At 42.7% G+C, this 16,284-nt stretch overlaps 1 protein-coding gene across 4 annotated transcripts in view; it reads left to right on the top strand.

The window, feature by feature from the left end:
• tpcn2 (two pore segment channel 2) overlaps positions 1-16,284 on the top strand; it is a 95,907-nt gene that overhangs the window by 62,197 nt on the left and 17,426 nt on the right. For all 4 annotated transcript variants that reach the window (XM_077711710.1, XM_077711711.1, XM_077711709.1 and 1 more), the window contains one exon: positions 15,617-15,688. In XM_077711710.1, the coding sequence (XP_077567836.1) occupies positions 15,617-15,688 (72 nt within the window). The remainder of the gene's footprint in view (positions 1-15,616; positions 15,689-16,284) is intronic.

Here is a 16,284-nt window from a genome sequence, read left to right as displayed (position 1 = left end):
TCGAATTGAATATGGTGACAGCTCTTGGGAATAAACTGTCCTTGAGTATTTCTCTGCAGTTATAGCTCTGTAGCGCCCTCCAGGGGTCAGCAGGTTGGAGTGGTGGATGTGTATTGTCTTTTTTATTGTTCTCTAGCTTTCAAGTCACCGGGATTTGTAGATTACGCAAAGGGTGAGTACAGGGCAGTTGATGATTTTTGGGGCTGTCACCCTCTGCGGCTTTTCCGGTCATCTTCCGTGCATCTTGAGTGCCACACTGATACAGCGTAGGTCAGCATGCTCTCAATGGCAGACCGATAGAAGGTAGACAGCAAGTTGGTGTTCAGTTGGACTTTCCTGAGTACTCTCAGGATATGTAGCCTCTGCTGCGCTTTCACATATATACATAAACATAGACGTACATGCATGCATATGGTAGGTCTTAACACAGCCATTTTTTGTTAAAGAGCCTGACAGCTGAAGGGAGGAAGGATCAGCGGAAGTGCTCCTACCTGCAATGAGGGTGCAGCAGTCTATTGCTGAAAGAGCTTCGGAGGGACTCCACAGATTTATCAAAAAGTGCATATTACAGGTTGCACATATTGTCTGTCCAGAAAAAAAAGTCAGTTCAACAACATCAGCCTTTCTGCCAACACTGTGGTAGAGCGCATTTCTGAACTGTCAAGTGACATTTATGGTCAACTTTGTGAGAAAGCGCAAAATTTCAGTGTATATTCAGTGGCTCTTGATGAGACCACAGACATCACAGACACTGCCCAGCTCGCAATATATGTCCGTGGTGTTGATGACAATTTTGAAGTGTTGGAGGAGTTGCTCACAATAATTCCAATGCATGGCCAGACCACCGCTAAGGAATTATTTCACAAGCTGTGTGATGCCATTCAGAATGCCGGTTTGCCATGGAAGAGCTTTGTTGGAATAACAACTGATGGAGCCCCATCAATGATTGGGAGGAAGAATGGACTGGTAGCACCTGTTCAAAAAAAAAACTGGAAGAGGATGGTGTGGAGTCGGCCATAGCTCTGCACTGCATTATCCATCAGCAGGCCCTTTGCAGCAGATGCCTGAAGTTTGACAATGTGATGTCTGTCGTTGTGAAATGCATCAACCAAATCAGATCCTGGGGCTTAAAGCATAGAAGGTTTCGTGCTTTTTTGGAGGAAATGGAGTTTGAACATGGGGATGTGCTCTACTTCACTGAGGTACGTTGGCTCAGCAGGGGAAATGTGTTGAAGAGATTTTTTGAGTTGAGAGCAAAAGTAAAAGACTTCATGGAGATAGACAGGGTTGCTGTTCCTGTGCTAAGTGATCCCAAATGGCTCATGGACTTAGCTTTTCTTGTTGATATCACACATGAGCTTAATGTACTGAACAAGAAGCTACAAGGCCAGGGGCAACTTGTCAGTGCTGCCTATGACAACGTGAGAGCATTCTGCACTAAACTTTTGTTATGGAAAACCCAGCTCTCTCAGACAAACCTTTTCCATTTCCCAGCATGCAAGACTCTTGTGGATGCAGGAACACCATTCAGTGGTGAGAAATATGTGGAGGCCATTTCGAAGCTGCAGGAGGAATTTGATCACAGATTTGCAGACTTCAAGACATACAAAACATTTCAAATGTTTGCGGACCCTTTCTCATTTGATGTGCAAGATGCCCTTCCTGAGCTTCAAATGGAGCTCATTGACCTGCAGTGCAACTCTGAACTCAAAGCCAAGTTCAGGGAGGTGAGTGGAGAAGCAGACAAGCTTGGACTTTTTTTGAGAGAGTTGACCCCCAGCTTCCCCGAACTTTCCCGAATCTTCAAACAGACCATGTGCCTATTTGGGAGCACATACTTGTGTGAGAAACTCTTCTCCACCTTGAACTTCAATAAGTCCAAGTATAGGTCCAGACTTACTGATGAGTATCTTCAAGCTCTATTGAGGGTCTCCACTGCTTCCTCCCTCAAGCCAAATGTGACTAAGCTACGTGAGAAGAAGCGCTGCCAGGTCTCTAGCAGCAAGAAGTAAAGTTCAGAAAGTTAAAATTTAAAGAGCTGTTAATACAGACATTTGAAACAAAATAAAATTAATTAGTTTTCTCTACTTAGCCAGCCACTGTATATCTACTGTATTCTCATTATTATCATTATTATTGTATTACTTATTGATTTATTTTTTATTCATTTTTAAGTTAATTTATTTAATTCATTATTTTTTGTTAAAAGATAAAGTTATTTGATAACGTTGGAATGTTTTATCAGCGCTTTTCTTGTGGAAATCCTGATGCGGCCCAGCCTCACCCAGACTCTGCCTCTTGCGGTCCTCAGGTAAATTGAGTTTGAGACCCCTGACCTAAATGGTCTGTTGGGGATTCCTCTGAAAGTCGATGACCATTTTCTTTGTCTTACTGGTGTTGATGTAGAGGTGGTTTTGCCTACATCAGTCAACAAATGCTGTGAGGACTCCCCTATACTCCAGGTCATTCCTGTCTGTCACTTGTCAAACAATAGCGGTGTCGTCAGAGAACTTCTGGAGGTGGCAGGTGTCTGTATTATGTTTGAGGTCTGATATGTAGAGGGAGAAGATGAGTGGAGAGAGCACTGTGCTTTGTGGGGCCCCATGCTGCAAGCTACCACATCAGATGTACAGTCCTGGAGTCTCACATATTGTGGTCTGTCAATGAGGAAGTCGATGATCCATGCGGCTAGGTGGTTCCTTAGTCCAGCCTATTTCAGTTTCCCTCTCAGTAGGACCGGCTGAATGGTGTTGAACGCACCGGAGAGGTCAAAAAGCATCATTCTCACCGTGTTTCCCATGTGTGAAAGAGACCTGTGCATAAGGAAGGTGGTAGCATCTTCCACACCAATGCCTGGACGATAGGCAAACTGCAGAGGGTCAAGCTCTGCATTCATCAGGGGGCTGAGGTGATTGTGGATGATCCTCTCCAATCACCTGATCGACAGTGATGCAGAGACCGGTGGAGGGGGGGGGGGTCGAGGGGAGAGAGTTGCTTCTGGTCTGGAGGTCAGGGGAGTGGGGGCAGGACTGAAACTGTTAAAGAACATATTAAGTTCATTGGCCCACTCCCTGTCTCCGGACTCCGGGTCTCTCACTGTTGCCTCCATGGCCCGAAATGGTCCTTAAGCTCCTCCAGACCTCTTTGGTTTTGCCTCTCTGGAGTTGGTTCTCTAGCTTCCTCCTGTAGATGGTCTTTCCCTTCCTTATCTCTCTCTTGTCAGCTACTTCTGGACCATTTTCAGACTCTCTTTCTCCCCACATCTAAAAGCGCTCTTCTTCTTGTTCAGGACGGCCCTTAGATCCCTGGTGACCCACGGTTTATTGTTTGAGAAACAACAGACCTTCTTGGAGAGTACAATGTTCTCAACACAGAAGTTAATATAATCTGTGATGCAGTGGGTCAAGCTGTCAATGTGTTGTGGAGTCTTAGGAATTTGAAAGTCTCTACTTACTCCACACATTTGCCGTTAATATACAGGGGCAATAGAGCAGCCTTGTTGTGTCGGAAGTCCAGGATGAATTATCTGCGTGCGTTTAAGTTACAAAGGAATATGGCTGGTTGGAAATCAAATACTATTGGGTTATACTCAGACACAGATTCTGAAGATATCACACGTCCCTTTTGAACGATAAAAACAAGAGGTTAAGAGCAGTCAAGAAAGCTTTTACAACTCCTAGAACACAGCTCTATTGTTTATACTACAAAAAACTAGGGGTCACATACTGTTTTCACTTGCTGAGAAAAATGCTACACAACCCCATGATCAGATACGTACAGACACTATGCTTCAGTAAGCAAACTTGAATATGGCTCAAACCTTTAAGTTCATTTTTATAAGAAATACTAATTCAAAAAACTAGGGGTCACATACTGTTTTCACTTGCTGAGAAAAATGCTACACAACCCCATGATCAGATACGTACAGACACTATGCTTCAGTAAGCAAATTTGAATATGGCTCAAACCTTTAAGTTCATTTTTATAAGAAATACTAATTCATAACATTTCACAATCAAAAGTTGAGAAAGCGGCCTCTGGTCTCGAAAGCTCGAAAGCAAAAGATGTGTTTAATCTGGATGTAACATTTCTGAAATACCAAAAATAATCTCTCACAGCACCATTAACCACTATTGTTGACAAATTCATAAATGAGTCTCTTCCGCGAACCCTGGAAGTGCTCAATCTTAACACCGGTCCTTCAAATCGGGGAACCTCCGCAATAACCAACAGCTACAGATCTATAAGCATCCAGTACAGCCTACAAATCATCTTAAGAAAATATCATTTAACTGAAACAGCAGTTTGCTTCTTTCTAGAAAAACAAATAAAAATTACCTAAAGACAGGGTCATCGGTGTAGTCTTGATTGATCTCAAAAAGGCATTTGGTACATTCAACCACCAGATACTGCTGACTAAACTTTCTATTTTAAATTTCTCACCAAGCCCGCTGAATTGGATTTAATCATACTTAGTCTAAGATCACAGTGCATCAGGATACAAAATACAAAATCTGCGTCATGGAATGGTCTTTGGGTACCGCAAGGGTCAGTGCTAGTTCTACTGGTTGTCAGTCTTTACATAAATGGTCTGCCTAGCTGTTGTCATTCAATTTTCACCTGCTATATGTATGCCGATGATGCCGTTCTATATATCCACGCGAAAGACAAGAAAAATGCTACACAGCAACTCACAGATGCAATGACGAATGTGAACAACTGGCTTGAAAAATCCGAATTACACTTAAACATATCTAAGACCGTCTGTCTGTTCTCAGAAAAACAAACAAATAACAGTGACCTCAACGTTTTTGTTCAAGGAAAAACAATCAATGTAGTCCGAGAATTTAAATTCTTGGGAATCATTCTTGACTGTCAACATGTTGTTTTCTTGACATTGATTACAGGGCTGTTGCACTTACGACTTTGATCATAAAGAGCTTTGAAAAGTTGGTCGCCCTCTGATAGGTTCATTAATAATTATACTTCAATTTAATTATTGAAACACTGCAGGTAGACATCCGATTCAATTATTGACATTTAATTAAATAGGCACTTAGTGAGTAGACACATGAGTGAGAATACATTCAGACTTCCTCTCTGTCTCAGAATTATCCTCCCGAATAGTAATTTCTCATACAGTTTTAAAGCCATATATCAAAACAATTACAAGATTACTGATTAATCCAACTGTGTAAGCAAGAACAAACAATCCTTCATTCGGCATTACAATTGCATAAAGAAGCAAAAAAGGACATCACGATGTAGGAACACTATGCGAGTGTTCCCGGGGGTGATTGATAGCCATCCGCTGGTATCAAGAGTTTGACAGATTTTTAGATGTTTGAATAATTTGACTTATATTTTTGTGAAAACATATTACGTCAATAAAAGAAAATCAAACTCAGTTTTGCTTCTGTTGCAGTAGCAAGAAGGGGAAATACTGATTCAGAAATTAAAAACAGTTACAAGTTAGAGAGCACAGTCGCAAAGGCCGCAGAACAACAAAGCAAATCAAAGTAAATGGGATCATTAAGAATCACCGGATTAAATGATTAAGACAGAAAAGCAACAAAAACGCAAAATGAACAAGAGTGGACGGAGCTACCGCCACCGGCTGCCACTTGAACGGCGCCATCTTGGTTGCGGTAGCTGTGGGGTAGACCTGCCAACTGACTTAATAATTGTTTGTTCATGTCGAGCCATGTGACCAAACTGGTTTTACAATTGTTTGTTAGGAAAGTGGAATGTAGGCTAGGCCAACTAGCTGGCCTTGCAATTGTTTATTCGCACCACGAATTGTAAGATAGCTAACTAGCTGGCCTTGCAATTGTTTCTTCGCCTGACCAAGTGTAACATAGGCTGGCTCACAGGTTTTGCAATTGTTTCCTTGTATTGTGGAATGTGGCCAACTCGCTTTGGAACTGTTTGTTCGAAACGCGCAATATAAGATAGGCTGAAGCAGTTTGTGTGAGCTATAAAAATTCCATGTTTGTGTTACACCCTGCATTTGCAATTTTGCTTTAAACACAGGGAGAAATAATCACACAGGTCAGTTGTTGTTATCTTCAAGCCAACTTTTACTGTAATGACTGAAGTCCCCCGCGCTTCAAACTATATGAACCCAGACATAAATAATCGAATACCGATACATACTCTTGCTATTTGGCTGGGGGCATCAATAATCGAAGACTGATCAACATCCAATCCCAAAACTAGTTTTACATCGCACATGCAATCATTTATAACTTAAACACTTTTAGCCTTTCACACTCTCCCCCACAAAATAAATGTCGTCCCGACATCAATATATTCCAAATATCTCTCCAGTTGTTGGTTATTGAAAATGAAAAAATGAAAATCAGACATTGTCGTCATCATTGACTTGACAAAAGGCCTAGTAGTCATCATACCCTCAGCAGCGTATGACGAAATTGTATAGTGCTTCTCCACTACCACTGTGGTGTTTGTAGACCAGGAGAGCCTATCCGTGACATGGACTCCCAGAAATTTGAAGGACTGGACCCTGTCTACACATACTCCGTTAGTGAGGAGTGGGGCCAGGTATGTGCTGTGCTTGCGAAAGTCTAGGATTATTTCTTTAGTCTTTGTGGTATTTTGTGTAAGATTGTTCGCCGAGCACCAAAAAGACAGTGTGTTGACCTCGTCTCTGTAAGCCGACTCATCCCCGCCTGAGATGAGTCCGATCACAGTGGTGTCATCGGCAAATTTGATGATGGAGTTTGACTGGTGGGCTGGTGTGCAGTTGTATATGTACAGGGAGTACAGGAGAGGACTCAGTACACAGCCTTGTGGTGAGCCAGTGCTCAGTGTAATGGAGGAAGAGAGGTGTGGACCCAATCTGACAGTTTGTGGTCGGCCAGTCAAGAAGTTCTTTATCCAGCAGCAGATTGAGGAGGATAGTCCAATGTGGGAGAGTTTGTCCTTCAGAATGTCCGGCTTAATGGTGTTAAAGGCTGAGCTGTTCCAGCTGTTCATCACAGGCTTTGAGCACCTTGCCAGGTATACCGCCTGGACCAGCAGCCTTTCTGGAGTTCACAGACTGCATTTCCAGTCTCACTTCCTGTTCCCGAAACTCCAGTGTATTGTTGCAGGGTGGTAGTGGGAGTGTTGACACTGGGTCTGATTTGTCAGTCTCAAAGCGGGCAAAGAAATGGTTCAGTTCCTCCGCTAGTGAGGCATTCGCGTTTACAGACATAGAATTGTTCTTGTAGTTAGTGATATGTCCGTGTCCCTGCCACATCTTCTTTGGGTTATTTTCTTTGAAGTGCTCCTCGATTTTCTTAGTATATGCTGCCTTGGCCTTCTTTATGCCTCTTTTCAGCTCTGCTCTGGCAGCTCTATACTTTCTCTTGTCCCCCGATCTGTAGGCGGTGTTACGGCATTTGATAAGTGCTTGTGTCTCTCTGGTCATCCAAGGTTTTTGGTTAGGAAAAACCTGTATCTGTTTGTTGGTAGTAACGTTGTCAATGCAGTTTCTGATGTAGCAGAGTACAGTTTCTGTATAGTCCAGGAGGTCGTTGTGTTCGAAAAGTTCCCAGTGGGTGCGGGAAAAGCAGTCCTGCAGCTTAGAAAGAGCGTTCTCGGGCCAAGTTTTTATTGTCTTTATTTTTGGCCTTGTCTGCGTTCGAAGTGTGGTGTACGCAGGGGTTAGAGATATGCAGAGATGGTTTGATCCAGCTAGATGATGTTCGAGTAGACATGGTCGAGAATTTTGTCTTCTCTTGTATTGCATTTGACATATTGGATAAACTTGGATAGAACAGTCTTTAAACATGCTTTGTTGAAGTCACCAGCGACAATAAAGACTCCATCAGGGTGGTCGAGCTGTTGTTTATTTACAGCCATTAGCAGTAGGTCGAGAGCCGTGTTGACGTTCGCATTTGGAGGTATGTAGATAGCCGTTACTATGATGACTGTTAGCTCCCTCGGTAGATAGTATGGCCTGCATCGTAGGAGAGCAGTGAGCCGCTGCACCCGTGCGCGCCGCCATCTTTTTTCTGTCAAATTATTATTTTGAACTTATTTTGAACAGTCTTGCGAACTCGTTGCTTCATATGCTCTTCTGTGAGCCGATGCTCTTTAAAACTCCAGGCGGCAAGGGCCACAGTTCAAATATAATCCACAACTCGTACGGTCCACGTTTACTGGATGGGAACTGTAATCACAGTCCTTAACAGTCAATGCCTGCATAATACATGTCACCCTTGTAGGCTCAAGCTTGTTGGAGTCCATACATAAAGGGTGGCTGCATGTAATATCGATGCAGGTGTACTAAGACCACTCCTGGTTTAGGGTAAACAGGTAGCCGCTGATGCGGTGACTGGCCACTATAACAGGAGGGGACACCAAGCTGGTCATAGGTCGTGCGTCTTGGTGGGTGTCTCTCCCTTCTTGGTTGTTCGTCAGTCAGCGCCTCAGGTTCCGTCACGGCGGTTGGCGGAGAGGTTTCTGATAACTGATCATCACGAGGATCTTCAAGAGGAGGATTTGTTCCCTCACCAGGCAGATCCTCCAGCTGATGGTCATCTTCTACTTGTGCTGGTCCGGAAGCTGGGCCCCTCACTTAATGTCTCTGATCCGCTGGCAGTGGCCTGTGCTCAGACTCTATCTCTCGGGCGGCTCTCTCATTTAGCCCTTGGCGGGGCTCGTTGTGAAAGCCATATTCGTCATCGATGTCTTTGTCTGACCGGCTGCTGTTTCTTTCTCTGCATACTTTTGCCATTTTTTCCTTCTTCTGGTGTTGTCTCAATGGGTAAATGGTCACAGGACATCAGTAGATTTATGTGCAGAACTCTGGAACGTCCTTTACCTATTTCTGGCCTGACTTCATAAATTGGTAGGTAAGATCCCATTTGCCTCACCACTGTGTGAACTGTATGTTCCTAAAAGTCACAGAGTTTTCCAGGTCCTCCTCTTGGTGTCAGGTTTTTTATCTGGACGCGCTCTCCTGGTTGTAGCACAGAACTCCTCACTTTAGTGTCAGTGCTTTTTACCTCTTTCTGCAGCTTTCTGTGCACTCTTGGTGGCAATGGTGTACGTCTCCTCCATCCCACTGGAAGCCTCGGCGATCTTCCGAACAGTAGGTAAAATGGTGAATAACCTGTCACATCACAATGGGTACAGTTGTAAGCATGCACAAGTTTGTTCAAAGACTCCTTCCAATTCGATTTCTGTGTCTCAGTCAGTGTTCTGGGCATCTGTCGTAATGTTCTGTTCGTTCGTTTTACTTGACCATTCCCCATCGGGTGATCCAGTGTTGTCCTTGATCCAGCCATGCCACTCAGTCTCTTCAACTGTGTGAACAACTGGTTTCCAAATTCTCTTCCCTGATCATGGTGGATACGTAAGGGGAACCCAAACTTCAGAGCAAAGTCATTGAAGATAAGGTTTGCAGCAGCCTTTCCTGACTTGGTGGTGGTGGCATATGCTTGGACAAAACGTGTAAAGTGTTCGACTATGACGAGAATATATTCATATCCGCCTTTGCATCGATCAAGATGAAGAAAGTCAATACAGACCAGCTCAAAGGGCTGTGCTGTCACGATATTTGTCAATGGCGCTCTCTGTTCCTGGTAGACAACTGCAGGTTTTAGTCACATAATGTTCAATATCAGACTGCATATATGGCCAGAAGAAACAATCATGCACAAGGGATACCGTGGCCTCGACGCCCTGGTGCCCCATGTTATTATGCAACTCTTTCATTACTGTTCGTCGATATTGTTCTGGTAGGACTAACTGGTTGTTGTGGTTCTGTACAGAATCCCGTCACTGTCCATTATCAGTTTGTCCCACTGCCTGAGCAAGCATTTTGTCTTTGGGCTGAGCTACTTCAACTCCTCAGCTGATGGCTTACAACCTGACCGTTTATAATTCAACACAGGACGAATGAATAGGTCAAATTGTTGTGCTTTCCTTATCTCTTCTTTTGGCACGGGGTTGATTAACGCAGCAGCTATCTCATCTACATCTGTCACTGAACAACATATCTGAAATGAGGGCAGGATCAAAGGGGATATTTCTTGTACCTTGACTGCTTGGATCGTGGCAACGATGGCATCGGGTGGCAGTTCCTCAGAACATTATTTCATCAATGACTCAACATCCAGCGGTATCCTTGACAAAGCATCAGCATCTTTGTTTTCCCTCCCTGGCCTATATTTTATTGTGAAGTGGAAATCAGCGAATTCTGCCACCCACCTGGAATTGGTTGCATTTACCTTTGCAGTGGATAGAATGTATGTGAGCGGGTTGTTGTCACTATATACCGTGAATGCTGTGGCATACTACAAATAATTCAAAACTTGTCAGTGATTGCCCATTTTAGAGCCAATAATTCCAGTTTACCAGGGTGCAAGTGATAATTCTTTTCAGCTGCTCTCAATGTGCGGGAGCCGTAGGCAATGACTCTAAGTTTGCCATCCTGCTTCTGACATAACACTGCACCTAACCCTTGGTGTGAGGCATCAGTGTGTACCATGAATGGCTGGGTAAAATCTGGGAACCCTAATACTGGTGGATGGAGCAGGCATTCAATCAATTGTTCAATCGCCTGCTTGTGCTTGTCAGTCCATACGATTGGCTTGTTTGACGGAACGACATGGCTTGGTTTCTCTGTCTTTGTTTTGTTTCGGGCATCACTCTGGTCTGTTTTCAGAAGATCATACAGACAACTCGCTCTTCGGGAAAAGTCTTTGATATATTGTCTGTAATAAGTCAGAAGACCAAGCATCTTTCTGAGTTGACCCACAGTGTGTGGTTTGATGTCTTTCAGTGATTGAACAGCTTCAAAATCTGCAGAATCTACTCTACTTCCCTCTGCCGAGACTATCCTGCCCAAATAGCTTTGAAAAGATTGCATTTGCTGGGTTTTAGTTTGATGCCATACTCTCTGAGGCAACAAAGTACTCCTCTCACATTTTCTACATGCCCTTCAAAAGTCTTACTGAACACCACCGTGTCATCCAAGTAAGGGATGCATATGTTGTCCCGGAGTCCTTCCAGGCATTCTTCCATGCAACGCTGAAAAGATGCAGGAGCGTTCATGAGGCCAAAGACACAGATCCACTCATACAGTCCCCAGGGTGTAACAAAAGCAGTCAGTGCTTGGCATTCCTCAGACATAAATCCCTAATGATAGGCCTTCCCCTGGTCTAGGAGGGAAAACCAAGAGTTCCCGCCCAAGCTGTCCATGATGTCTTGGACTCTGGGAATCGGCTGTCGATTGGGATGTCTTCCTATTTAAAACTCTATAGTCTACGCATAACCGAAGAGTTCCATCTTTTTTCTGACAAACACGACTGGCGAGGAGTATGATGAGTTTGACTTTCTCACCCAGCCTTGTGCTATTAAGTCATGGAGATACCCCTTAATCTCTTGGTACAGTGGTCGGGGCACTGACATATATGAACGCTTGACTGGCTCAGCGTCTTTGCTTGAGATAGTCATTTGTAATCTGTCAATGCAGCCAATGTCACTGTCTGAGGTGGAGAAGGAGTGACACTCTTCTCTCAGCATTCGTCTCAGCATCTGTCTCTGCTTCTCTGTCAGGTGACTTATATCTACAGGTGGGTCCCATTGTTCACCTGTATTGAATGGGGTGTGAGTGCTGGTATGGTTGACTGCAATTGGTGCTGGGGTTGGTTCAAAAATCTCAGCGGGAAGTATAGTCAAAAAATGTACTGTGCCAATTACAGTGTGCCCGGGTAAGAAAATATCATGGTCTGTTGGATTCGAGACATCAATTGTGATGACAGGGAAAAAACTCTTTCTTACCCTGACCAAGGTGTCGTTGAACTCAAGACCATCTGTCCACTGGGAATTCACATTTGGTTGAAAAAGCACACTTGTGTCCTCTTTAAAAGGTGTGGCAGCTACTCGACACTCAATGGTGTGTTTTGGTACCAAAACCCTGTTCTTCTTAGCTCGCACTACATACTGGTCTATCTGTTCCACACTGACGGCCTGTATAAAAGTCTTGACCTGGTTTCTTCTGAGACTTGGGAAAGCCCTATTCACAGTAAGGTACTGCTAATGTACTTCAGTCTGTGCCAGAATGTGTTCAATAACATTAAAACCAATAATGGCATGGGACAGATGATGCCCGCTGGTTACAAGCATTGGAATGATCAAATGAAATATTGTCTCCACCCACCCAATAAAAGGCATCTCAATCCCATTTGCTGCAATCACTGTCAGATCTGCAGATGTTTCTAATATTTCTGACACATTTCTCAGTCGCGCGCCAGGTAAATATACCTCTTTCCACCTTTCGTCAATAATTGAAACTTGCGAACCTGTGTCCCATAATGCTTGTAGTTGGTGGCCATTTATATAACACTGAACTAGACATTGCCTTCCAACTAGGGAGGTAATTTTATGCTGATGACCTCTTACTGCCGGGGGTGACCGGTAGGGCGTGCCTTGGTCTCTGCGAGGTAGTTCCCCACGGTCACCATGTATAAATCGTTGGAACCTTTCTCTCTTCATGGTTGACCCTCGTCCCGCAGGGGCAACCATTAGACATTTAAAGGGGCTTTTCTTTGTGGCCTGACAACTCGGGTTTTACATCCAACTTGGAAATGTTCTCCACTTCCACACCGATAACAATGTTTGCACTGGACATCTCACCCTTCTTGCTGACAAACAAAACACCTCCTTGGGACATAGGCAGGGCAGGCTGTGTTCCAGTGGGATGCTGGGGGCTGGCTGTAGTAATTTCGTCGAGCCATAGGTGGCTGGGGGTCCATCAAGGGTCTTCTGATTGAGGGTGGGGGGTTTGGCTGATGCTGGGACATAGGCTGTTGTAATGTCTCTTTAAGCTGAGCTATCTCGACACTGAGATCTTTAAGAGATGCAACACTTGTCTTCAGTTCAGTAAGCTCCGCCTGTACTTCAGGGGACATTTTTGATTTTTCTTCGACAAGCCGATTAATAGGTCGCAGGTCTTCTGACTGTACCTGGTTAACTTGTCTCGCTGTCTGTGGGGTGCTAAACTTCTTTTTATTTCTCCTTTCCACTTCATTAGCACATGCCATATTTAACCTGTCCAGTAACAGCTCATCGAAAGTTTTACAGTCCAGCAAGAGAGGCTGCATATCTATGCGGACATTGTCACTCTGAAACCCAGTAAGTATTATGTGCAAACACATACGCTGGACTAAACTTGGGTCGTACTGGAGTCCTGATTCTGCTTCTCGGGATGCAAACAATACTTTCTGCCTAAGGCCCAAGACTCGCATTAAAAAAACTTTGAGGAGTCTCTCTGATCTGCTGTACTTCAAAAATTAACTGCTTATAAAGGTCGGTAACACTCCTCTCCTGAAAATGAGCACGGAGGATGCACTCGAGTGTGGGAAGAGTAAGATTAGGTTTTTCTTCCAAGTAGTTTCGTAATTGTAGACTGGGGGGTCCGTCGTCTCTCATTTTCTGAACTGCTCCTTACATCTGCCATTTTTCCCCGCCATTTTTCATCTTTCTTCTGGTTGCAGGTTTCAACGTAGATTTTTCTAAACAGTTTTAAATATCCCTCAGAAAAAAAATCGATGATTTAGTAAAGCCGCAAAAGTGGAGGTCACTCAGTGAAGAAGGATCACAGTAGTCAGATTGTGAGGCAGACAAAATTTAGGAGAGAGGGGAATTATGCAGTTCAAGAATATTTTTTGTCATACCTCACAAGTAAATATAGCAAATAACATTAAAATGTGTACTGGGGAATATTTAAAAATGTTCTTTATTTTATTGATATATATTTGCAATTTCTGCATTTATTATATTAAAAAAAATTATCTAATTGATTCCAGAACTTTTTTTCATGAGTAGAGCAGTACTTTCTTTATAAGTAAATTATCTAATTTGTTCGACGGTCCTCACACAACTACCAACCAGACCCTTAAAATTGGTCAAAGTGTCCCAATTTTGTATGAAAGATGTGAGAAACACAAAATGAGCGTATATTATAAGAAAATTATTTATTAATGTCTTAAACTGAATAACAAGCATAAGAATCTATCTGTGATGAAATGCAGGGGAACAGGAGGGAGCTACCATTAGGGAACAGAGGCAGAGAGCACACGAACACAACTAATATTTATAAAATTAAGATTTCAAAACAACATTACATTGAAATTTTAATCTTTTTTATGAGTGTTTTATGATTTCTGGGCATCTAATTTTTCACCCATTTTAATTACCGCCACTGCTTCTTGCCTGTTGGATTTAAGTTTCTCTTTGGCGATGCGTGTTGACGGACATTTAAGAAATCGATCTGAAGACGATTCCCTTTGATGACTGTTAATAATGTTTCTAAAATGCACAAAACAAGTCTTCAAAGAGGGCGACCGCACGACTTTTTAGGATGTTTTTTCCACAAATCGGAAAGTTCGTTTCTCCTTTTTTTCTGATTTGTGCTGTTGCGATGATGGCTGCTTCCTCCTCAGCCGCCTTCTTGGTGAATTCCTCTTGAATTGCTGAGCGTTGCATTTACTCATGCTCCGTTGAGAAGTCGTGCCCATCGACCAACTCGTCAACGTTCTCATTACTGACCACAAAAACCTAAAGACAATGAACGGCAGTGAAAAAACCATCAGAGAATCTTGAAATATGAAGAGTTGTTGTCGACTGGGAGTCTGTCTAAGCCTTAGAATCTAAGTATAAGTTTAAGCAGACAATGGGTCAAAGAAAAATTGAATGTTGTTGTGAGAGGGCCAATGCAACCCCAGTAGAATATAGCGATGTTCTAAAGAAAAAAAATCAATGCATCCGCGACAATATTTAGAAAATAAAATAACAGACAAGGAATGCATTTACTTTTTGGAGGATTTCGTAATTTGGATCTTTTTCATATCTTGAGGCAATCATTTGCATATAAAAAAATTACATAAGCTGAAAATTTTGCACCTAGAGGCAGGCATTCGTGAGAAGAGATCATAACTGTATTAGATTGTGAAATATGCCATATGTAGACAATTGTAAATTGGATAAGTTACTACTGACTATTTAGAGTCTTTGTGGATATAGTTTTACACATTTGAGTTAAATGACTATTGTCAGACAATAATGGAAAGTAATTTCCCAATTTTTGGATTTGTAAGTGTAAAGTATTAGTCATGAGGTACTATAATATAAATACATAAGCACACTATATAGAGTCTCATCTCATTTCATCTTTTGAAACGCTATATTGTCACTAGGGTTGCATGTGGTGCTGGAGGCGATCCCAGCTGACTTCGGGCAAGAGGCAGTGGACACCCAGTAGTGGTGGCTAGCCAATCGCAGGAACAAGGAGACAAACAACCATTCGTGCTCATACTTAGGGGCAGTTAAAAGGGACCAATCAGGCTACCGTGCATGTTTTTGGAATGTGGGAGGAAACCAGAGTTGCCAGAGAAAACCGATGCAGGCCCGGGGAGAATATGCAAACTCCACCAAAGTGGACCGACCTGGATTTGAACCCATGTCCCCCACTGTGGGATCTATGCACTTACCACTCAGCCCAGGTCACCCCTCACTATATAGAGTATTATATTAATTTTGTTTTATTAACAAGAGTTGTCAAAGTGTTTAGAGTTGACAATTGGCATTTTCTTCGCAGCTCATGGCTCTGGTTGCAAGTACCTTGTTGGATCTGGTGAAAAACCTAAGAGCCTTTGCAGGAATACTGGTGGTGAGTTAAGCAAGTTATGGAAGAGAAATGTGTATAGTGGGGCAAAAAAGTATTTAGTCAACCACCCATTGTGCAAGTTATCACACTTGAAAATATTAGAGGCCTGTAATTGTGTGTGTGTGTGTGGGTTAGGGTTCTGTGTGGGTTGGGGCTCCGCCCGGGTCGGGGTCACGCCCGGGTCCCGCCCGGGTCGGGGTCCCGCCCGGGTCGGTGTTCCGCGCGGGTCGGGGTTACGCGTGTGTGTGTGTTTTTGTGTGTGTGTGTGTGTTTGTGTGTATATATATATATATATATATATATATATATATATATATATATATATATATATATATATATATATATATATATATATATACACAAACACACACACACACACACAAAAACACACACACACGCGTAACCCCGATATATATATATATATATATATATATATATATATATATATATATATATATATATATATATATATATATATATATATATATATATATATATATATATATATATATATATATATATATATATATATATATATATATGATATATTAGAACCTTTGTTTCACTTAAAGAACATTTTGCTGAATTACGTCAAAAGA

Source organism: Stigmatopora nigra, unplaced genomic scaffold, assembly GCF_051989575.1.
Source record: "Stigmatopora nigra isolate UIUO_SnigA unplaced genomic scaffold, RoL_Snig_1.1 HiC_scaffold_27, whole genome shotgun sequence".
Taxonomy (NCBI): Eukaryota; Metazoa; Chordata; class Actinopteri; order Syngnathiformes; family Syngnathidae; genus Stigmatopora; species Stigmatopora nigra.
The sequence above is the reverse complement of the archived record's forward strand: the minus strand, read 5'-3'. Positions and strand labels throughout refer to the sequence as shown.